The sequence below is a fragment of the Oncorhynchus keta genome, chromosome 28 (genome assembly GCF_023373465.1).
Source record: "Oncorhynchus keta strain PuntledgeMale-10-30-2019 chromosome 28, Oket_V2, whole genome shotgun sequence".
In the NCBI taxonomy this organism is placed as follows: Eukaryota; Metazoa; Chordata; class Actinopteri; order Salmoniformes; family Salmonidae; genus Oncorhynchus; species Oncorhynchus keta.
In genome coordinates this window covers 66,276,652-66,301,120 of record NC_068448.1, presented here as the reverse complement: position 1 = coordinate 66,301,120, position 24,469 = coordinate 66,276,652, and the positions used below count along the sequence as shown (strand labels likewise).

The 24,469-nt window shown below is 42.5% G+C and overlaps 2 protein-coding genes across 2 annotated transcripts in view; one reads left to right on the top strand and one right to left on the bottom strand.

The window, feature by feature from the left end:
* The window catches only part of LOC127912871 (golgin subfamily A member 6-like protein 6), a 43,989-nt gene that overhangs the window by 15,201 nt on the left and 4,319 nt on the right, over positions 1–24,469 (bottom strand). The window lies entirely within an intron of this gene.
* LOC118361707 (eukaryotic translation initiation factor 1A, X-chromosomal-like) lies at positions 176–15,733 on the top strand. Its single transcript, XM_035741860.1, has 7 exons — positions 176–339; positions 8,198–8,281; positions 12,137–12,241; positions 13,709–13,759; positions 13,865–13,946; positions 14,169–14,260; positions 14,353–15,733. The coding sequence occupies exons 3-7, from the start codon at positions 12,158–12,160 to the stop codon at positions 14,356–14,358; spliced, it is 315 nt and encodes a 104-aa protein (XP_035597753.1). The 5' UTR covers positions 176–339; positions 8,198–8,281; positions 12,137–12,157; the 3' UTR covers positions 14,359–15,733.

The window sequence follows — 24,469 nt, the reverse complement described above, 5'->3', positions numbered from 1 at the left end:
CCCCTTCCGAAACTGATATAATCAAAGAAAGACAGTAGCTAGCTAGCACAAAATAGAATTTAAATCAACTGTGCTGGCATAGCTCCAGTTCTCTCAGTGGTTTGCTGTTTCACCATGTGTAAATAAAACTGTATAATTCTGTAGGAAATGACATGCGCATGCGTTTACCGGTACACCAGCGGTGAATTGGTTTTACGTGAATTCTGTAGGGAGAAATTGGCCAGTTTTTCTTATTCAGTTTTTCTTATTCAATATTGTTCATACAACAGTAAGCGACAACACATCACCACGGGACGAAAATAAAATCTGAGCTGTAAAAAAATATGCCCAAGAACAAAGGTAAAGCGTTAGAATTGCCGTCTTTTCCCATTAATGTGTGGCTATCTCTGTCCGGCATCTGACAAGCTACACGCATTAAACTTGACACAATTGAATCAAAGACCGTAACCTTCTAGTTTAGCTAGCTAACCAGCATAATGTCTAGTTAACCAGTAACTAGCTAGAGTTCATGTTCAGAAGTAATGGTACGTACAACCTAGCTAAGTGAAGTTTACAGCAGCCAGATCGCTATATTCTATTTTTTAAGTGGAGCAAATTAATATAATTATGTCGTTTAGCTAACTAAGTTAACCGGTTTGCTCATCACTCACGATACTAACACAGGCATTTAGATGGTAGATAACGTTATTTATTCAGTTTACAGCACCCATTCACACCCCAGTCAACTGGTTACACTTGCCTGAAGAAATTTAACAGGAAGGTTTCAAGTACTGGCTGTAGTAGGCCATATGGCTTATCTGCGGTCTGTATTCCTGTAAAACATCGTCACATGTTGCTTTAACACATGTTCCTCTTGTAGATTATGATACAGGGAGAGAGGAATGTGGGGTTCACATCAGCCTAAAATGGTAAAATCAGCAAAAAAAGAAGAAGAAACACCCTCACTGTCAACTGCGTTTATTTTCAGCAAACTTAACATGTGTAAATATTTGTATGAACATAACAAGATTCAACAACTGATACAAACTGAACAAGTTCCACAGACATGTGACTAAGATAAATGGAATAATGTGTCCCTGAACAAAGAGGGGGTCAAAATCAAAAGTAACAGTCAGTATCTGGTGTGGCCACCAGCTGCATTAAGTACAGCAGTGTATCTCCTCATGGACTGCACCAGATTTGCCAGTTCTTGCTTGAGATGTTACCCCACTCTTCCACCAAGGCACCTGCAAGTTCCCGGACATTTATGGGGGGGAATGGCCATAGCCCTCACCCTCCAATCCAACAAGTCCCAGACATGCTCAATGGGATTGAGATCCGGGCTCTTCGCTGGGCATGGCAGAACACTGACATTCCTGTCTTGCAGGAAATCACGCACAGAACGAGCAGTATGGCTGGTGGCATTGTCACGCTGGAGGGTCATGTCAAGATGAGCTTGCAAGAAGGGTACCACATGAGGGAGGAGGATGTCTTCCCAGTAATGCACAGCGTTGAGATTGCCTGCAATGACAACAAACTCATTCCAATGATTCTGTGACACACCGCCCCAGACCATACAGATCCTCCACCTCCAAATCGATCCCGCTCCAGAGTACAGGCCTCGGCGTAATGCTCATTCCTTCGACGATAAACGTGAATCTAACTATCACCCATGGTGAGACAAAACCACGACTTGTCAGTGAAGAGCACTTTTTGCCAGTCCTGTCTGGTCCAGCGACGGTGGGTTTGTGCCTATAGGCGACGTTGTTGCCAGTGATGTCTGGTGAGGACCTGCCTTACAACAGGCCTACACGCCCTCAGTTCAGCCTCAGTTTATTGCGGACGGTGTGAGAACTGATAGAGGGATTGTGCGTTCCTGGTGTAACTCAGGCAGTTGTTGTTGCAGTCCTGTACCTGTCCCGTAGGTGTAATGTTCGGATGTACCGATCCTGTGCAGGTGTTGTTACACATGGTCTGTCACTGCGAGGACGATCAGCTGTCCGTCCTGTCTCACTGTAGTGCTGTTTTCGGTGTCTGACTGTACAGACATTGCAATTTATTGCCCTGGCCACATCTGCAGTCCTCATGCCTCCTTGCAGCATGCCTAAGGCACATTCACTCAGATGAGTAGGGACCCTGGGCATCTTTATTTTGGTGTTTTTCAGAGTCATTAGAAAGGCCTCTTTAGTGCTCTACGTTTTCATAACTGTGACCTTTAATTGTAAGCTGTTAGTGTCTTAACGACCGTTCCACAGGTGCATGTTCATTATTTATTTATTGTTCGATGAACAAGCATGGGAAACTGTGTTTAAACCCTTTACAATGATCTGTCAAGTTACTTGAATTATCTTTGAAAGACAGGGTCCTGGAACGTTTTCTTTTTTTGCTGAGTTTATTTAGGTTAGCTAGCTACCGGGCTCAATAATACAGGTCAAGGGGAAACTCAATACCTTTACCTTACATAGCTACTGTAGTTAAATACACTTCCAGGACCTTCAGAAAGTATTCATACCTCTTCACTTATTTCACATTTAATTTTTACAGCCTGAATTCAAAGTTGATAAAATGTTGCTTATCTTCTCACCAACTACACACAATACCCCAAAATGACAAAGTTAAAACAACATGTTATTAGAAATGCACATTTATTGAGTTTGTTGTTACAGCCTTAAGAATGTCTTTCTGGGTTAGTCTCTGAGCTTTGCACACCTGGATTGTACAATATTTGCACATTTTTCTTTTTAAAATTCTTCAAGCTCTGTCAAGTTGGTTGTTGATCATTGCTAAACAGCCATTTTCAAGTCTTGCAATAGAAAGCCGATTTTTAAATCAAAACTGTAACTAGGCCACTTAGAAACATTCAATGTCGTCTTGGTAAGCAACTCAAAACTGTAACTAGCCCACTTAGAAACATTCAATGTCAACTTGGTAAGCAACAGTGTATATTTGGCCTTGTGTTTTAGGTTATTGTCCTGCTGAAAGGTGAATTTGTCTCCCAGTGTCTGTTGGAAAGCAGACTGAACCATGTTATTTTCACATATAGATAGAACATTTCTTTCAATAAACAGACAGTATTATGGAATAACTACAATGTTGTTGATCTGTCCTCAGTTTCTCCTATCGCAGCCATTGAACTCAAACTGTTTTAAAATCACCATTGGCCTCATGGTGAAATCCCTGAGCGGTTTCCTTTAGAGGTTGACCGATTGTGATTTTATTTTTATTTATTTATTTGTAATAATGACAATTTACAACAATACTCAAACATCAATCAAATCAATTTAGTGTGACGACCCTCCCACTCTGTCTGCGGTATTCTCTCTTTGTTCTTGTTTCCTTATTAGGATGCCGGTGGGTGGAGTTGGGAGGGTCGTCAGCTACATGGGAAACACCTGGGCCAGGTGTCTCCCAGGATAAATAGACCTCTTCCACATTCATGGAAGAGACTCTCTCCATGCAGACACCTTTTGTAGATTGTGTTGTGGTTCTTGGTGGCCTTTTGTTTGTTTGCTTTGGCACCTTTCATCACCGTGCATTATCACATTCATGCATGCAAAACACTCACTTACACTACTGATTACACACACCATTGTATATTATACTTAGTTGCTTTAGTTAATAAATATATATTTTGCTACTCCTTATCTCCACGTTGTCTCCCTTTGTTACGGGCTTTGAGCCAGTTCGTGACATTAGCCTCAAATAAATGATGAAACATGTTCAATTTGGTTTAAATAATGCAAAAACAAAGTGTTGGAGAAGAAAGTAAAAGTGCAATATGTGCCATGTATAAAAAGCTAACGTTTAAGTTCCTTGCTCAGAACATGAGAACATATGAAAGCAGGTGGTTCCTTTTAAGGTGAGTTCAATATTCCCAGGTAAGAAGTTTTAGGTTGAGGTTATTAGAGGACTTTCTCTATACCATTTGTATTTCATTAACCTTTGACTACTGGATGTTCTTATAGGCACTTCAGTATTGCCAGTGTAACAGTATAGCTTCTGTCCCTCTCCTCGCCCCTACCTGGGCTCGAACCAGGAACACATCGACAACAGCCACCCTCGAAGCATCGTTACCCATCACTCCACAAAAGCAGCGGCCCTTGTAGAGCAAGGGGAACAATTACTCCAAGTCTCAGCGCGAGTGAAGTTTGAAACGCTATTAGCGCACACCCGGCTAACTAGCTAGCCATTTCATAGGTTACACCAGCCTAATCTCGGGAGTTGATAGGCTTGAAGTCATAAACCGCTCAATTCTTGAAGCACAGGGAAGAGCTGCTGGCAAACGCACAAAAGTGCTATTTGAATGAATGCTTACGAGCCGGCTGCTGCCTACCACCGCTCAGTCAGACTGCTCTATCAAATATCAAATCATAGACTTAATTATAACATAATAACACACAGAAATACGAGCTTTAGGTCATTAATATGGTCAAATCCGGAAACGATAATTTAGAAAACAAAACGTTTATTCTTTGTTAACATGAATTTCTTTAACTAAATATGCAGGTTTAAAAATATATACTTCTGTGTTTTGATTTTAAGAAAGTCATTGATGTTTATGGTTAGGTACATTCGTGCAACCATTATACTTTTTTCGCAAATGCGCTTTTGTTAAATCATCCCCTGTTTGGCGAAGTTGGCTGTCTTTGTTAGGAAGAAATAGTCGGCACAGTTCGCAACGAGCCAGGCAGCCCAAACTGCTGCATATAGCCTGACTCTGTTGCACAGAATGCAAGAGAAGTGACACAATTTCCCTAGTTAAAAGAAATTCATGTTAGCAGGCAATATTAACTAAATATGCAGGTTTAAAAATATATAGTTGTGTATTGATTTTAAGAAAGGCGTTTATGTTTATGGTTAGGTGCACATTGATGCAACAACAGTGCTTTTTCCGCGAATGCTCTTGTTAAATCACCCGTTTGTCGAAGTAGGCTATGATTCAATGATATATTAACAGGCACCGCATCGATTATATGCAATGCAGGACAAGCTAGATAAATTAGTAATATCATCAACCATGTGTAGTTAACTAGTGATTATGTTAAGATAGATTATTTTATAAGATTTGTTTAATGCTACCTAGCTCCTACCTTGGCTCCTTGCTGCATTCGCATAACAGCTAGTCAGCCTGCCACGCAGTCTCCTCGTGGAGACTATGATTGGTGTCCAAAAATGCAGATTACCGATTGTTATGAAAACTTGAAATCGGACCTAATTAAAATTGGCCATTCCGATTAATCAGTCGACCTCTAGTTTCCTTCCTCTCCGACAACTGAGTGAGGAGGGGCGTCTGTATATTTGTAGTGACTGGGTGTATTGATACACCATCCAAAGTGTCATTAATAACTTCACCGTGCTCAAAGGGATATTCAATGTCTGCTTTAAAAAAAAAAAAGCCATCTACCAATACGTGCACTTCTTTGCGAGGTAGTGGAAAACCTCCCTGGTCTTTGTGGTTGAATCTGTGTTTGAAATTCACTTCTCGACTGAGGGACCTTACAATTATCTGAATGTGTGGGGAACAGAGATGAGGTAGTAATTAAAAGATAATGTTAAACACTATTACACAGACTCATACAAAGGTCTCCCTCGCCCTCCATTTGGCAAATCAGACCATAACTTTATCTTCGTGATTCCTGCGTACAAGCAAAAACTCAAACAGGAAGTACCTGTGACTCACTCAATTCAGAAGTGGTCTGATGAAGCAGATGCTATGCTACAGGACTGTTTAGCTAGCACAGACAGGAATATGTTTAGGGATTCATCCGATGGCATTGAGGAGTTTGTCACCAGTTTCATTCATTGTTTAAACAAATAAAATACTATTCAACTTTTTATTTAAATAGGCAAGTCAGTTAAGAACAAATTGTTATTTACAGTGACAGCCTACCACTTCGTGATGAGCGGTTACAATGACGGTTAATGCCCCTATTAGTAAGTGCATTGACGACGTCATTCCCACAGAGACCGTATGTACATATCCTAACCAGAAGGTATGGATTACAGGCAACATCTAAACTTTGCGCAAAGTGGAACACTAACCTCGACGATTATAAGAAATCCTGCCATGCCCTGCGACGACACAATCAAATGGGCAAAGTGTCAGTACAGGACTAAGATCGAATCCTAGGCTACACTGGCTCTGACGCTCGTCAGATGTGGCAGGGATTGCAAACTATTACAAACAACAAAGGGAAGCACAGCCACGAGCTGCCCAGCGACGCTTGCATTCTAGACGAGCCAAATGCCTTCTATGCTCGTTTCGAGGCAAGCCACACTGAACCATGCGTGAGAGCACCAGCTGTTCTGGACTACTGTGTGATCAAGCTCTCAGTAGCTGATGTGAGTAAGCCCTTTAACTTCTTAAGGTATAGGGGGCAGCATTTTCACTTTTGGATAAATAGCGTGCCCAATTTCAACTTCCTGCTACTCATGCCATGAATATAATAAATGCATATTATTAGTAGATTTATTGCAAGTAAAATTTAACATACATATTCAGACCTTGCTATGAGACTCAATTGAGCTCAGTTGCCTCCATTGATCATCCTTGATGTTTCTACCTTGATTGGAATCCACCTGTGGTAAATGTAATTGATTGGACAGGATTGTGTTGAGGCACAGATCTGGGGAAGGGTACCTAAACATTTCTGAACAGCATTGAAGGTCCAAGAACACAGAAGGGCCTTGGTCAGGGAGGTGACCAAGAACCCGATGGTCACTCTGACAGAGCTCCAGAGTTCCTCTGTGGAGATGGTTGTCCTTCTGGAAGGTTCTCCCATCTCTGCAGCACTCCACCAATCAGGCCTTTATGGTAGAGTGGCCAGACGGAAGGAAGCCTCTTCTCAGTAAAAGGCACATGACGGCCCACTTGGAGTTTTCCAAAAGGCACCTAAAAAACTCTCAGACCATGAGAAAAAAGATTATCTGGTCTGATGAAACCAAGATTGAATGCTTTGACCTGAATGTTAAGAGTCACATCTGTAGGCACCCTGGCAGCATCTCTACAGTGAAGCATGGTGGTGGCATTATTATGCTGTGGGGATGTTTTTCAGCAACGGACTGGGAGACTAGTCCGGATCGAGTGAAAGATGAACGGAGCAAAGTATAGAGATCCTTGATAGGAAGCTGCTCCAGAGTGCTCAGGACCTCAGATTAGGGTGACGTTCACCTTCCAACAGGACAATGACCCTAAGCACACAGCCAAGACAACGCAAAAGTGGCTTCTGTATATGTACAGTACACAGCTACCTCAATTACCTCGTACTCCTGCACATCGACTCGGTACTGGTACTCCCTGTATATAGCCATGTTATTTTCTACTCCCCGTATATAGATGGCCATGTTATTCACTGTATTTATTCCTCATGCCACTATTTATTGTTATTTTCTACTCCCCGTATATAGATGGCCATGTTCTTCACTGTATTTATTCCTCATGCCACTATTTATTTTTATCTATACTTTTTTTACCCCTTTTTTCTCTCCAATTTCGATGTATCCAATTGGGAGTTAGTCTTGTCTCATCGCTGCAACTCCTGTACGGCCTCAGGAGTTGAAACACAACCCAACCAAGCCTTACTGCTTCTTGACACAATGCCTACTTATCCCGGAAGCCAGCCACACCAATGTGTCAGAGGAAACACCACTGGCTATCGTGTCAGTGTGCACTGTGTCCGGCCTGCCACAGGAGTTACTAGTGCGCGATGGGACAAGGACATCCCTGCCGGCCAAACCCTCCCCTAACCTGTACGACGCTGGCGATGCAGTGTATTAGACCACTGTGCCACTCAGGAGGCCTCGTGCCACTATTTCTAGTTTATTCCTCATCTTTAACTCTGCACTGTTGGGGTTGCAAACTTAGACCTAAGACCTTTTTAGCTAAACATTTTCTATTAATTTGTAAAAATGTCTAAAAACATTACTCCACTTTGACGTGTGTGTGTGTGTGTGTGTGTGTGTGTGTGTGTGTGTGTGTGTGTGTGTGTGTGTGTGTGTGTGTGTGTGTGTGTGTGTGTGTGTGTGTGTGTGTGTGTGTGTGTGTGTGTGTGTGTGTGTGTGTGTGTCACTGGCCTACAATCTCAATTTATTTTATATTTATTTTTTCTTCAGGCTATAACACAACAAAATGTGGAAGAAGTTGAGGGCTGGATGAAAGTGTCTGCTAAATTACTAAAAGTGGTCTGACGGAATTTCTTTCTCTCTGTCCTATCTCCAGGTAAGGGAGGAAAGAATCGTAGACGTGGAAAGAATGAGAACGAGTCAGAGAAGAGAGAGCTGGTGTTCAAAGAGGATGGGCAGGGTGAGTGGAGGGAGTGAGGGTAATGGGGGAGTGCAGGGGTCTCTGCCAGGGCTTGTGTGAGGTGCAGGTTTTTGCTCCAGCAAAGCAGTAACATGGCTGATTAAACAAACCAAGTCTTTGTTCAAGACATGATTGGTTGATTAGTTGGTGTGTTACTGCTTTGGCTGAAGAAAAAGCCTGCACCTACACCAGCTCTAAAATAAGAGTCATTTTTAATGTTGTAAATAACAACTGCCAGTCCCTTCCCTGTGTAGAATACCTTAACTGCTCCTAACAGTGTTCTAGATTGAATATGCAGCTCTCTTTTGTCCAGGGTTCTGGATTGCAGATAGAACTAGAGCCCTGTTTTAGAGCAGATGTATTGCATTGAAGGTGTTGGCATTCAAATGTAATGATCAGCATGTCTATATTCAGTGGGAGCAGTGTACCCCTCTCTCCTGTGCTGTAGAGTACATAGTTGAAGTCGGAAGCTTACATACGCCTTAGAAAATACATTTAAACTCAGTTTTTCACAATACCTGACATTTAATCCTAGTAAAAATTTCCTGTCTTAGGTCAGTTAGGATCACCACTTTATTTTATGAATGTGAAATGTCAGAATAATAGTAGAGAATGATTTATTTCAGCTTTTATTTCTTTCATCACATTCCCAGTGGGTCAGAAGTTTACATACACCCAATTGGTATTTGGTAGCATTGCCTTTACATTGTTTAACTTGGGTCAAACATTTTGGGTAGCCTTCCACAAGCTTCCACAATAAGTTGGTTGAATTTTGGCCCATTCCTCCTGACAGAGCTGGTGTAACTGAGTCAGGTTTGTAGGCCTCCTTGCTCGCAAAAACTTTTTCAGTTCTGCCCACAAATGGTCTATGGGATTGAGGTCAGGGCTTTGTGATGGCCACTCCAATACCTAAGCCATTTTGCCACAACTTTGGAAGTATGCTTGGGGTCATTGTCCATTTGGAAGATCCATTCGTGACCAAGCATTACTTCCTGACTGATGTCTTGAGATGTTGCTTCAATATATCCACATAATTTTCCTTCCTCATGAGCCATCTCTTTTGTGAAGTGCATCAGTCCCTCCTGCAGTAAAGCATCCCCACAACATGATGCTGCCACCCCTGTGCTTCACGGTTGGGATGGTGTTTTTCGGCTTGCACGCCTCCCCTTTTTTCCTCCAAACATAACAATGGTCATTATGGCCAACCAGTTCTATTTTTGTTTCTTCATACCAGAGGACATTTCTCCAAGAAGTACGATCTTTGTCCCCATGTGCAGATGCAAACCGTAGTCTGGCTTTTATATTGCGGTTTTGGAGCAGTGGCTTCTTCCTTGCTGAGCGGCCTTTCAGGTTATGTCGATATAGGACTTGTTTTACTGTGGATATAGATACTTTTGTACCTGTTTCCTCCAGAATCTTCACACGGTCCTTTGCTGTTGTTCCGACATTGATTTGCACTTTTCGCACCAAAGTACGTTCATCTCTAGGAGACAGAACGCGTCTCATTCCTGAGCGGTATGACGGCTGTGTAGTCCCATGGTGTTTATAATTGCGTTATATTGCTTGTACACATGAACATGGTACCTTCAGGTGTTTGGAAATTGCTCCCAAGGGTAAACCAGACTTGTGGAGGTCTATCATTTTTTTTCTGAGGTCTTTGCTGATTTCTTTTGATTTCCCCATGATGTCAAGCAAAGAGGCACTGCGTTTGAAGGTAGGCCTTGAAATACATTCACAGGTACACCTCCAATTGACTCAAATGTCAAATAGCCTCTAAGCTTCTAAAGCCAAGACATAATTTTCTGGAATTTTCCAAGCTGTCTAAAGGCACAGTTAACTCAGTGTATGTAAACTTCTGACCGACTGGAATTGTGATACAGTGAAATATTCTGTCTGTATTGTTGCGAAAATGACTTGTCATCCACAAAGTAGATGTCCTAACCGACTTGCCAAAACTATAGTTTGTTAACAAGAAATGTGTGGAGTGGTTGAAAAATAAGTTATTTTTTAATGACTCCAACCTAAGCTTCTGCAAACTTCCGACTTCAACTGTAGGTGTGTCCCTCTCCGGTGCTGTAGAGTACATAGTGTATGTAGGTGTGTCCCTCTCCGGTGCTGTAGAGTACATAGTGTATGTAGGTGTGTCCCTCTCCGGTGCTGTAGAGTACATAGTGTATGTAGGTGTGTCCCTCTCTGGTGCTGTAGAGTACATAGTGTATGTAGGTGTGTCCCTCTCCGGTGCTGTAGAGTACATAGTGTATGTAGGTGTGTCCCTCTCCGGTGCTGTAGAGTACATAGTGTATGTAGGTGTGTCCCTCTCCGGTGCTGTAGAGTACATAGTGTATGTAGGTGTGTCCCTCTCCGGTGCTGTAGAGTATGCCCAGGTAGGTGTGTCCCTCTCCGGTGCTGTAGAGGTGTGTCCCTCTCCGGTGCTGTAGAGTACATAGTGTATGTAGGTGTGTCCCTCCGGTGCTGTAGAGTACGGTGCTGTAGAGTACATAGTGTATGTAGGTGTGTCCCTCTCCGGTGCTGTAGAGTACATGTGTATGTAGGTGTGTCCCTCTCCGTGCTGTAGAGTACAGAGTACCCTCTCCGGTGCTGTAGATAGTGTATGTATGTGTCCCTCTCCGGTGCTGTAGAGTATATATATATATATATATATATATATATATATGCCATTTAGCATATAGAGTACATAGTGTATGTAGGTGTGTCCCTCTCCGGTGCTGTAGAGTACATAGTGTATGTAGGTGTGTCCCTCTCCGGTGCTGTAGAGTACATAGTGTATGTAGGTGTGTCCCTCTCCGGTGCTGTAGAGTACATAGTGTATGTAGGTGTGTCCCTCTCCGGTGCTGTAGAGTACATAGTGTATGTAGGTGTGTCCCTCTCCGGTGCTGTAGAGTACATAGTGTATGTAGGTGTGTCCCTCTCCGGTGCTGTAGAGTACATAGGTTATGTAGGTGTGTCCCTCTCCGGTGCTGTAGAGTACATAGTGTATGTAGGTGTGTCCCTCTCCGGTTCTGTAGAGTACATAGTGTATGTAGGTGTGTCCATCTCCGGTGATGTTGAGTCTGTCTCTCTCCTGTAGAGTATGCCCAGGTGATTAAGATGTTGGGTCTTTCTCTCTCCTGTAGAGTATGCCCAGGTGATTAAGATGTTGGGTCTTTCTCTCTCCTGTAGAGTATGCCCAGGTGATTAAGATGTTGGGTCTTTCTCTCTCCTGTAGAGTATGCCCAGGTGATTAAGATGTTGGGTCTTTCTCTCTCCTGTAGAGTATGCCCAGGTGATTAAGATGTTGGGTCTGTCTCTCTCCTGTAGAGTATGCCCAGGTGATTAAGATGTTGGGTCTGTCTCTCTCCTGTAGAGTATGCCCAGGTGATTAAGATGTTGGGTCTTTCTCTCTCCTGTAGAGTATGCCCAGGTGATTAAGATGTTGGGTCTGTCTCTCTCCTGTAGAGTATGCCCAGGTGATTAAGATGTTGGGTCTGTCTCTCCTGTAGAGTATGCCCAGGTGATTAAGATGTATGCCCTTTCTCTCCCTGTAGAGTATGATTAAGATGTTGGGTCTGTCTCTCCTGTAGAGTATGCCCAGGTGATTAAGATGTTGGGTCTGTCTCTCTCCTGTAGAGTATGCCCAGGTGATTAAGATGTTGGGTCTGTCTCTCTCCTGTAGAGTATGCCCAGGTGATTAAGATGTTGGGTCTTTCTCTCTCCTGTAGAGTATGCCCAGGTGATTAAGATGTTGGGTCTTTCTCTCTCCTGTAGAGTATGCCCAGGTGATTAAGATGTTGGGTCTGTCTCTCCTGTAGAGTATGCCCAGGTGATTAAGATGTTGGGTCTTTCTCTCTCCTGTAGAGTATGCCCAGGTGATTTAAGATGTTGGGTAATGGGAGGTTGGAAGCCATGTGTTTTGACGGAGTGAAGCGGCTCTGCCACATCCGAGGAAAACTCAGGAAAAAGGTCACACACACACACACCCATCACACTGAAACAGAGGAAACCCTGACTGATGCCGACTCAAAGCTTTTTTCACTATGGACTGTCAACTGTTACACTGTATGGACTCAAGTGTATCTAATGAATTTAATTTGTGTTTTTGTTAAGTATTCAGACCCCTTGACCTTTTCCACATTTTACATTCCAGCCTTATTCTAAAATTGTATTTAAAAAAAAATAAAAAATCCTCAATCTACACACAATACCTCATAATGAAAAAGCAAAATCCGGTTTACAAATGTTTGCTAATTTAAACATGACATTCAGACCCTTTACTCAGTACTTTGTTGAAGCACCTTTTTGCAGCGATTATAGCCTCTTGGGTATGACGCTACAAGCTTGGCACACCTATATTTGGGGAGTTTCTCCCATTCTTTACAGATCCTCTTAAGCTCTCTCAGGTTGGAGGGGAGCGTCACTGCACAGCTGTTGTCAGGTCTCTCCAGAAATGTTTGATTGAGTTCAAGTCCAAGCTCTGGCTCTGCATGACGCTTGGCATTCAGGCCAAATAGTTCAATCTTGGTTTCTTTATACCAGAGAATCTTGTTTCTCATGGTCTGAGAGTCCTTTAGGTGCCTTTTGGCAAACTCCAAGCGGGCTGCCGTGCCTTTTACTGAGGAGTGGTTTCCCTCTGACCACTCTACCATAAAGGCATGATTTGGTGGAGTGCTGCAAAGACTGTTCTGGAAGGTTCTCCCATCTCCACAGAGGAACTCTGGAGCTCTGTCAGTGACCACCGGGTTCTTGGTCACCTCCCTGACCAAGGCCCTTCTCCCCCGATTGCTCTGTTTGGCTGGGCGACGAGCTCTTGGAAGAGTCTTGGTGGTTCCAAACTTCTTCCATTTAAGAATGATGGAGGCCACTGTGTTTTTGGGGACCTTCAATGCTTCAGAAATGTTTTCGTACCCTTGCCCAGATCTGTGCCTGGACATAATCCTGTCTCTGAGCTCTACAAACTTCCTCATGGCTTGGTTTTGGCTCTGACATGCACTGTCAACTGTGGGAACTTTTGTGTGTGCCTTTCCAAATCATGTTCAATCAATGGAATTTACCACAGGCGGACTCCAATCAAGTTGTAGAAGTTGTACAAGTTGTACATCTCAAGAATGATCAAAGGAAACAGGATGCACCTGAGCTCAATGTATTTATTCTCATAGCAAAGGGTCTGAATACTTATGTAAATAATGTATTTTTGTTTCTAAAAACCTGTTTGCTTTGTTATTATGGGGTATTGTGTGTAGATTGAGGGGGGAAAAATGTATGTATTTAATCCATTTTAGAATAAGACGAATTTAACAAAATGTGGAAAAAGTCAAGGGGTCTGAATACTTTCCAAATGCACTGTATATTAACCAAACCTTTAGATTGTTATCCATTCATCTGATTAATTCCTCAAAAGCATTATTGCGTTTCTCACCTCTCTTCTTTCAGGTGTGGATTAACACGTCAGATATCATCCTGGTGGGATTGAGAGATTACCAGGTGAGATGACCAGCAACATACCACTGCAGTTGTTGTAGGGTGTGAGTCTGTTTGTTTGTCACTGTAATGTAAAAAGAGGTTTGGGTTTCTCTCTCTCCCCTATAGGACAACAAAGCTGATGTGATCCTGAAGTACAATGCAGATGAGGCCAGAAGTCTGAAGGCTTACGGAGAACTGCCGGAGCACGGTGAGTACCAGGAAGAGTAGCTGTCCCTACGGTAACAGTTAATGGGATTTGTATAGTGGTCATGTAGGAGAGGAAAAGAGGAAAGGAAGCTAGTTGAAATGATTGAGGCACACAGACCATGAGAGCCACTGTTGACTGCTCTTTCTTGTCCAATTTCTCTTTTGTTTGCACTTCCCTGTTCACTCTCTGATACCTCCCCTTTCTATGTCCTCCCTCTCTTAGCCAAGATCAACGAGACCGACACCTTCGGTCCTGGGGATGATGAAGACATCCAGTTCGATGACATTGGAGATGATGATGAGGACATTGATGATGTAGGTGCTAAATCTATATTTGTATTGCTTTCTGAAAGTTTAAATTTAGAAGTGTTTTAATTCCCTCTTCTCCTTTCCCCCTCTTCCTTCAGATCTAAGGACCTTCTACCAGAGGGTATGGTTAGATTTTCCCCTCCTCGCTGAAAATCAACACAGGACTTCTGTACCCCACACACACACACACACCAAATTTCAAGGTTGACCCTCCCAATTTCCCATTGATACCATGACTGCAGCTACTCACAATCTCTTGCGTTATCTTTTTAATGTATTTATATCAATGTCACGCAGAGTGGAATTTACTTACAAGTACAGAATCTCTGGATTCGCAATAAAAAGATAAACCATTTTATGTTTGGTCTTGCGGTCTGTATCATTGTAGTTGAAAGTGAACATTGCTCTTTATATTAGTTAGGATTATTTTTTATTTATTACGAAACACATTACCCCTGAAGTTGCCTCTGTATCCTTTGAAATGTTTGTTTAATTCGATATTGTATTCCGATTACATTTTGCAATTACAGAACGATTTGTTTGTATTGATCAAAGCCTAATTGAAGGCTCTACCTCCCCTTCTGTTTTTCAAGTGTCTGTATTTTTCTATTGTTTACCCATGTTTGTTTGTTTGTTTGTTTGTTTGTCTGTTGGTTTTATGTTTGTTTTGATCCACAAACCTCACTCGGTTTAAGGTAATTCAAAAAAATGTTTTTAGATGGGGTTATTTTCCTAAGCTATTCTTAAATATGAGTTGTCTCATCAATTATGCCATGCCTATTTCTAGAAAATATGAACTTATTTTAGAATATTATGGAATGTTATTTATCTGTTATCCCCTTGGTCCTGCTTTGTGACACCTCCCTGTCTGTCAGAGAAAACAGCTAGCTGCTAACTAGCCTGGTGCTCTAGTGTTGCGCAGGTTGGAATTTATGAATATTGCCGAGGCAGCACTGCAGTGGTCACTAGCTGGCACAGCCACAAAGTCATAACCCTAATGCCTGACTCAAACCTTCAATTAAGACCAAAAAGCACTGTTTTGTTTTCATACATTTTTATAATATAGACCATTTTTACTTTGCATTTAGTGCAAGGATGGGCAACTCCAGTCCTCGTCGGCCGGAGTGGTGTCACAATTTTTCTCCATCCTTAGCATACATGGCAGATTAAACTAATTGCATTCTAAACTGAAGATCATGATTAGATGATTTATTGGAGTCAGGTATTTTAGCTGTGACACCAATCAGGCTCCTGAGGACTGGAGTTGCCTATCCATGATCTAGTGGAAATCGCTTAGTTCTTCCCCCAGGGTAAGATTCATGACAATCAACGTGCCTGTTGCTGCCCTAGTCAATTCCTCTGTTCCTTTACTGTCTTGCCTAAGATGTCATGCAAGGCTTGGCATCTATAGAGGAGTTGGCAACAACACACACAGTGTATGGGACTAGCCTAGATAAATATCACTGTGTCTGTCTTGAACACCACTGCCAGTGCTTGTGTTGAGCTATAATGTACTATGATGTCCGATGGCTCACTATAGGGATTTCCAATAAATAACTTAATTCCATGGACTTGACATGATCTTTCTGAAGTTGCATTTCATACAAAGTTAGGGCGGCACACAAATGGCCCAAAGTCGTCAGGGTTAGGAGAGAGTTTGGCCTTTGTTGTAAATAAGAATTTGTTCTTAACTGACTCGCCTAGTTAAATAAATCAAAAAAGGTCTTCTCTGAGAAAGATGTTAACCTGTGCTTGTATGTATCAACCAGGCGGTGGTGCCACATTCAAACCTTATATAAACCTTATCCACGTGGTTATTACATTAATAATATTACACAATGACGTAGTAATACAAAGATGTTTCTGTAATACAGGTTTTTTTTTTTTTATTGAACATTCTTGTTGGTCTTTATATTTGTAAAGTTTGTATGTAGCATATGGAGATGTGTGAAATTGACTCCTCAGCCAGAAGTGTCCCCCACTTGTGCAGCGGAGTAGCTGGCTTTTGGCGTGGCGCGACTGGTAAAATGCTTCGGGAGTGCATTCACTTGAGCTAGTTAAGCAGAGGTCCTGAGTAGTATGGGGGGTGATAAGAGACTTAATAAAGCCTAGGCCACCGTGTGGCTGCCTTACTAATGTCTGCGTGACGCCTGCATGTAGCGTCAACTACCATGTCGTCATATCAACACCGTACTAACGTCTGCGTGTTAATGAAAGTCATACTGTGGATATTTATATTAATTCAATCTCAACCATAAATGTTTGAAACTTACCGTTTTCCCCGTGCAAGCCGAAGTAGCCTCCGAGTATAGCCTATGGCTTGTGTATTCCCTGTTATCGCTAATGGCCTAGAAAATATTGTCCAATCTATAGGTAATCTGTCTTGTCTTCAACACTTCGTGGTTTGTTATCTCATCTTGCTGTAAATCTACATGTTAGCCAATCACAGACTGTGTTGTTACCAGTTCTCAGTAGCTTACATTAGACAGCCAATAAGAGTTGTGTCCACGACTTTCAGTCGAATAGAGAGGTTCATAGGCTTTCCCAGAGGGTCCTTGCTATTCTGAATTCTTGGGACGTCCCTACCTCCTATCAAGTGTACATGTAAAATGGTTAAGTTTAGTGTTAGTTTAGGGTTCAGGGTAAGGATGTCCCAAGGAATCTGGATAGCAGTGATCGTTCATAGAGTGAGAGACTAGCACAGTATTTGTTAGCTCGGCAGCGACAGACATTCAGCAGAAGCGATTTTCGAGTGTTTGCCCCAGATAGTTCCCTTAGAGATGATGAAAAGAATTACCAAGATGTCCTTGATCCAACTGAGTAAGTAAGTAGGCTATATTTAAGTTGTGATATCGTTAGGAAATATTTAGGCCTACTGTGTTGATAAATTTGGTTTATTTGAAAATCATTTTTGTTGAAAGAGTTGAGGCCTTTTGGTAGGCCGTCATTGTAAATAAGAATTTGTTCGTAACTGACTTGCCTAGTTAAATAAAATACACAAGTTAGAAATTGTGCTACCTATGCATAAACACGTCTCATAAAAGTAATTATGTTTTTGTTTGGTTAACTTTTGGAAATTGTAGAAATAAAAAATTGTCCTTCAGAAGTAGCTAGGTAGGTTAACGTTAGTTAGCTAACAAAATAATTAGCTATCATACAGTAGGCGTATATTAATAATGATATAGTTAATATAAGTAGACATGCAATCGTAATTGACAGCGCATATAACGCACCCACAAGCTACCGGTGGCTGAAAACACAATCGTCACGGGACGAACGAGTGACGAATTTCTGCAAGTGTAAACTCGTCAGACGTCATGATATGTCATCAGAAGTGTCCACTTAATTTGATGGCTGAGGGGAGAGGGTGTGTCTTAAGTGTTTGGAATGCAGCCAATGAGATGACAAGTTATCATGCACATTTTTTTCACTTGAGAAATACTGCACCAAGCATCTTAGTCGCACAATTGTACATTAAGAACTCTTGATTTCTTGATTTATCTTAGATACATTTGGACTATTTTGAGGAAGTGTTTCTGGCGATGTTTTTGCCATGGTTGCTCAAAAGGGACAAACAGTAATATGGCCGTTTTTTGTTTTTCAAGCAAAGGTCTTTAGCCACAATAGTGGAATTTGCGTTTTGTCTTCAAAATAAAAGTCCATATTCGAAAGTGATGCAGAAGGTTACAATTTGTGGAATCATGACATATTTAGACTAGATAATGTTGAACAAGTTTGTGTTGTAATGTGGAGCAATGAAATGGGGTATCAGTCTACTGGGAGAAACCCACAGAACTGTGAAGTGTTTATATTAGTATCCTGGCTCTTATTGCAGGACTGTGACTGTGTGAAATCAACTCACCAGTCAGCCTATTGTGTGTATTGACATTCATATTGCGTTGTACAGCCTTACCTAAGGATTGGGGATCAATGAAATGGGGTATCAGTCTACTCAGTACCCAAGTGCTTTTTTTCCCCAAAGTCCTCTAGTTATCAAGCTCCAAAACATCCACATTGTATTGTTTTTCCTTATGGAATAGTGTTCAATACAAATGTGGCTCAATTCACAGTGGTTTCAATGTCCCACAATAAGAGCTACGACGTTAATGTTCTCTGGGTGTCACTGTGTAGACTGATACTCCATGTCATTGATCCACAATCCATATGTAAGGCTGTACAGTGAAATAAGTATGCCCCCAATGCAATTCTAAAGTCTAATACATCCAGTTGATTTGAACAGATTTTTTTCTAATTAAGAAATGATTGTATTTTGTTTAATTTATATAAGAACATTCCAAACTCGTTTAGCATTATCTATTCCATTATGGCATGATTCCACCATTTGTATCACTTTGAATAATACTTTTATTTTGAAGGCGAAACGCAAATTCCACCTGTGTAATAGTTATTGTGGCTAGCTTCACATAGGTGGGTCCGACCACTACTAATCAAATAAAATATTTTAGATGATGGCACATAGCTAGATATTTAGCTAAAACTGTTTGTTTTTTATCATTGTTTGCATCCATCAGCTAGCTGGCTTTTTTTATGACCAGCACTGTCCAGAGTTTGGGGAGGTGTGTCTGCGCTAGTGCGGCAGGTGCGTCAAAACTTTACCGGCATCATAGCATACATTTCGGTGATTCGCTGTGACATATGTAACACTAGTGAAAGCGTAATCCATGTGTAACTACGTAAAAAAATCATGAACGTGTTACATTATGTGACGTGCAGTCATTCGGGTCCTGATTGGTCAAATAGTGTTATTTGACGTGTCTTTTTTGACACACAAAGACCCAAACGGGGCTCCATATCGCTTCGCCTAGGAGCAAAATGAGTTATGCTAGGAGCAAACAGAGCCTATGTATGCGGACCTTTTCGTCACGGTCCGAGTTGGGATGATGCAGCAGGAGAGAATATAATATACATATTTGACACTTTTCACAATACTGAGCCAAATTAAGTCAAGCTGTAGGCCTACTCGGCTGGATATCTGTTCACTCTAACTTCTCCCCATCTTATACTATTTCTGCTTCAGAAATGTAGCGTGAACACCTTTCTCAAAATGGCAGATGCCTCGTCTCATTTTCTTTATCCAGGGCAACAAATAGGATCTGACACGCGCATGTGTGAACGTTTAATTGGTGTCGCTGTTCCGAATGACACACCCCTATGAGACCCAATTGCCTCGACTCACTGCCGGTGTCATATACCCTGCAGCTCTTGCGCATCACGTTTTCTATAGGCAATCAGACCTTGGTAAAAATGTTGTGTGCGTTTTCATGACCATTATTAGCCTAAAACATTGGAAAGAAGGGATAATCCGATTTCTGCGTGAAACGGAAGTCTGAAAGAACCTGTAAATTGCATTTAAATTAATCCCACCCCAGAAATGGTCAATTGCAGCATCGTGACCAAACGACTACATAGGGGACTATAATAGCCAGCCTGGGTAATGTAATTATAAGTCAATGGTCACATATAAAAACACATCTGGTGCATTAAGCCCAGGCTATTGCTACATGTTTTAATTTTCAGCACATGTTTTCCCAACGACCTCAGGGCTCCATAAATATTTTTATGGAGCCAAACTTTGTGCAGCAACAGCCTCTGCAGGCATAACCATGCCTGTGGCCCCTGTTTGCCTTTAGCCCCAGGAGTGTGTGATTGCAGCTGCAATTGGCGTGTTTTTGCTTGTGAGCATTCCTGTGCCTTCATGAATGCCCCCTGCCTCAAGCATCTCATTGGTTCCTGCATGAATACCTGCCTTGAGAACTACATCTTCATGCTTGTGTGACACTTTTGAATATTGGTAAAAAAGAGAAATAAAAGTATTATCTGAGTTTTATGCCCCCGCCTCCCCGTACAGGAATTCTGCCTGCTAGCTAGCTAGCCTACAGCGGGAGACACCAGTAGACAGTGTCCTTTGCTCCTGCCTCCCCTGCACAGGAATTCTGCCTGCTTGCTTGCTAGTTAGCCTACAGCGGGAGACACCAGTAGACAGTGTCCTTTGCTCCTGCCTGCCCTCACCATCATTAACAGAACTGGCCTCACCATCATTAACAGAACTGCCCTCACCATCATTAACAGAACTGCCCTCACCATCATTAACAGAACTGCCCTCACCATCATTAACAGAACTGCCCTCACCATCATTAACAAAACTGCCCTCACCATCATTAACAGAACTGCCCTCACCATCATTAACAGAACTGCCCTCACCATCATTAACAGAACTGCCCTCACCATCATTAACAGAACTGCCCTCACCATCATTAACAGAACTGCCCTCACCATCATTAACAGAACTGCCCTCACCATCATTAACAGAACTGCGGGAAAACGGTGCCCAACAGGCGGGGGGAGGACACTTTCTACCGTTGTTGCCCTCGCCTCTTCTTCATATTCTGTGGGGTTAATCGGCAGTTGGCATCCAACATTATGCAACCTACTGTACTGGAACACCCCCACCTCCTGATTGACTGGCTTAAAAATGGACCAATAGAAGTATAGAGAGGGATTCCTGCAGATGAAGGAATGCCTACATGCAGGAACTCCCTGAATCGTGGGCCACAATTGCACCATTCTCTCTAGCCCTACACCAGGGCCTAAAGCCTGTTTGCCCTTTGGCTTCTTTCTTGTCAGTTGGTCTCTCTCAACCCTTTTATGTTCTCCATTATGGGAGTATTTTCCCCAACATCTTTATCATAGACCCTCCTGCTGATTCTAACAGCTTGTTGTTATTTGATGTTTCCTCAGCTCTATTTTTAATCTATGAATAAACCTCTGGAAGGCTGTGTGTGTGTGTGTGTGTGTGTGTGTGTGTGTGTGTGTGTGTGTGTGTGTGTGTGTGTGTGTGTGTGTGTGTGTGTGTGTGTGTGTGTGTGTGTGTGTGTGTGTGTGTGTGTGTGTGTGTGTGTGTGTGTGTGTGTGTGTGTGTGTGTGTGTGTGTGTGTGTGTGTGTGTGTGTGTGTGTGTGTGTGTGTGTGTGTGTGTGTGTGAAAGAGACAGACCACTGACCAGACATGCGTACACTCTGATATAAATAATGACGTAATGCAGTGCTTTCGGGTGCATGCCTGGTACGTGTGCTCTTCTGTGACTTAAACTCATAGACAAACCAAGCCAATATGGATTAAAATGTCATTAGCAAAAATAAGCTAATTAAAAATAAAAAGAGGTCAAGTTCATAATATTCACTTCTCCTGTTGGTGTCTCTCTTTTTGGCATCCCTCTACTCTCAAACTCTGTTTCTCTGCCATGTATCTCTCTCCGTACGGTTTTGCTGCAGTCGTATTCAGGCTGATTTGATTTGTTACTGCTGTTCTGCAGCGGCCGGCAGGAATCGGGAGGCATCCAAACACCGGAACAGACACAGGGACAGGAGTGGAGGGAACAGAGATGACCACAGTCACACCCGGTGCTCAGCACGAGGTGACAGGTGAGATGATGATGTTGAGGGCTCAGGAGTTACAGGCGGGTGTTTTGAGACTAGTCTTGGGATAACAATATTATTAGGGGATACTTTTTTCTCTATTAAATTGCTCTTCTTTTGCTGTAGCCTAAATGCTTTAAATTGAAATGAAATATGTCTGTATTGATTAAAGAATCGGTATGTTTGTGACTAGAGAATGTTACTATAACTCACCTGACACAGGGAGTGTTTAGCAAATGTTTGGATGTCTTGATGTTAAAAGTGTGTGAGTTATCTCTTAACATAAGCTGTGGGGCAGATCTGACTCTGCATGCATTTACATATCTTATGAAAGTTTAAAAAAAAACACTAGCTCATTGCGTGCTGTGTGCATATAGTCTGCATATATAGTAAGTGTGCATCTCTCTATGTGTGTGTTTGAGCATAGACAAGACCCTCCAGCTCCTCTTGTTTCGTAGTTTATATGTTGATTGACAGTGTTGACCTCTAGCTACAACAGATTGACAGCAGGTTTATAGAGCTGTCTGTCTGACCCTGACATGGAGGGATGACCCCCAGGTCAGCTGGATGTGTGTCTCTTCCCCCTTACACACAGACAGGGTCAGGAATCATCTAGGGAAATTTGATGTCTTACTGACCAGAAATCAAACTTAGAAAATATATTTCTATGGAATCGTACCCTTGTCACATGCGTGTGTAAAGATCGACTGTGTGAGCCCACTGAGCAAAAGCCTAAGCATTAGCTCTGGCCTCTGTGTGTGTGTCAAGTGTGGTACTGATTCTACCCTCCAATGAGCAGTCATGACCTTGCCTTACATCACCAGGACAAGGCCACTCACCAATGGGCACATGTCCCCTTCTCGCCTGTCGTCCAATCGCAACTGTCCAGCAAGTAAGCCACCTGTAGCATCATACTTATCTGTTTCTTAATAGACACCAAGCTAAGCTACCTACTCCTGGACTAAAATGCTATCCGCGTCTGTGTAGCTACCTCTAATACTGGCTGATCTACTGTAGTGCGTTGTTCATTCAGCAACAGTATACTTCAACCTCTCCACTGACGTTAAATAAGTATGAAACACCTGCTCTGAGTTTCTCTTCTGTTCATAATTGCCTTCTATGTGCTCACTGACTCTCTATCTTCTCTCGTCCTTGTGTGTAAGGGTCACCGCGGCTGGACAGAGTGCAGCTAGTGAGAGGGAGGAGACAGAGAAGAGTCAGGGTATGAGTCGCACACACATTCAATAAACCAATATGAACTGTGTGTGTGTGTGTGTGTGTGTGTGTAGAGACCTAGGAGAGTTCCTGCGTGATAAAGAGCAGCAGCTGGAGCGTTTTTCGGATGGAGGAGCAGAAAAAAAGAGAGGAGAGGAGACAACAGCAGGAAGAGGAGGAGAAGGTCAGAGGTCAAACTACTATGCACCCTCGTTATTTTTGTCCTCAACGACTCCTTCCAACTCCCCCACACCCTGTTTACTTCTCTCTCTCCGATTTGGGCTGAGTATGGTCTGCCTGTTGGGTTAGATTAGATGTGCTTTAATGGTGAACATCTCAACTGATGATTTGAAATTGATTGGGAGACAGCCCATCATTGCAGACAGACTCTCCCGTTTATGTTAATAGATTAATGATTGGGCGGTCTCTGTGGCTGCACCATGATGTCATCGTTGACGTATCATGTGTCATTTCCTGGAATCAGACAATACATTATATATATCTGTCACACGCATATGGATATGAATATTTGATTATGTGTAGGACCAGATAGAGTTTCCATATGATACAATAGGATGTGATATGATATGAGACCAGTGGTAGCCTATAGAATTGATGTTGGTTGATTACTGCAGAATTATCAATTAGATATGCAAACAATATGAGTTAATGTATTGATAAAAAACACTGTTGATTAATCTGTCTCTGGTTATTTAGGTGTGTGTGTGTTCTGCTGTAGAACTCTGTCTCTGGTTATTTAGGTGTGTGTGTGTTCTGCTGTAGAACTCTGTCTCTGGTTATTTAGGTGTGTGTGTGTTCTGCTGTAGAACTCTGTGGAGGTTCTATTTTAGTCCTGGCACCGGTCGGGTTCTGGGTTGCCGTAGCGATATTGTCCGTTATCACCTCAGATGACTCTCTCTCTCTCTCCCCTCTCTCTCTCTCTACCTCTCCTCCCCCTCTGCCTCTTTCTCCCTCTCCCCCACCCTCGGCTTCCCTCTATCTCTCTGGATCTCTTTATCGCTATCTCTCTCTTTTCTTCTCTCTTATTGATCTTCATCCCCCTCACCCATCCCTCCCTCCTCCCCTTCTCCTCTCCTGCAGTGGTGTGTGTGAGTCCCTCTTTCTCTCCCAATCTGAGGTGGGGCTTTCCCTTCCTCACAGAGAATACTGCAGCCTTTCCCCCAACATACTTAAGATACCCAACAACTTGTACAGAAGATTTACAGCAGCTCATGCAATGCATGTGAATTGAAATATGTATAGGAGATTGATTGAAATGAGAGTGTGTGTGTGTGTGTGTGTGTGTGTGTGTGTGTGTGTGTGTGTGTGTGTGTGTGTGTGTGTGTGTGTGTGTGTGTGTGTGTGTGTGTGTGTGTGTGTGTGTGTGTGTGTGTGTGTGTGTGTGTCTGTCTGTCTCTGGTAAATGACATCAGAGCCTCTGTCTCTCTCTCTCTCTGCTGTAGATCTCAGTAGTCCAGACATGCAGGAGTTAACCCACCAGAGAAATACAGTCACTGAGCAGATGAAGAAGGAAGGAGGGATAGATGGAATGATGGAGGGAGGGT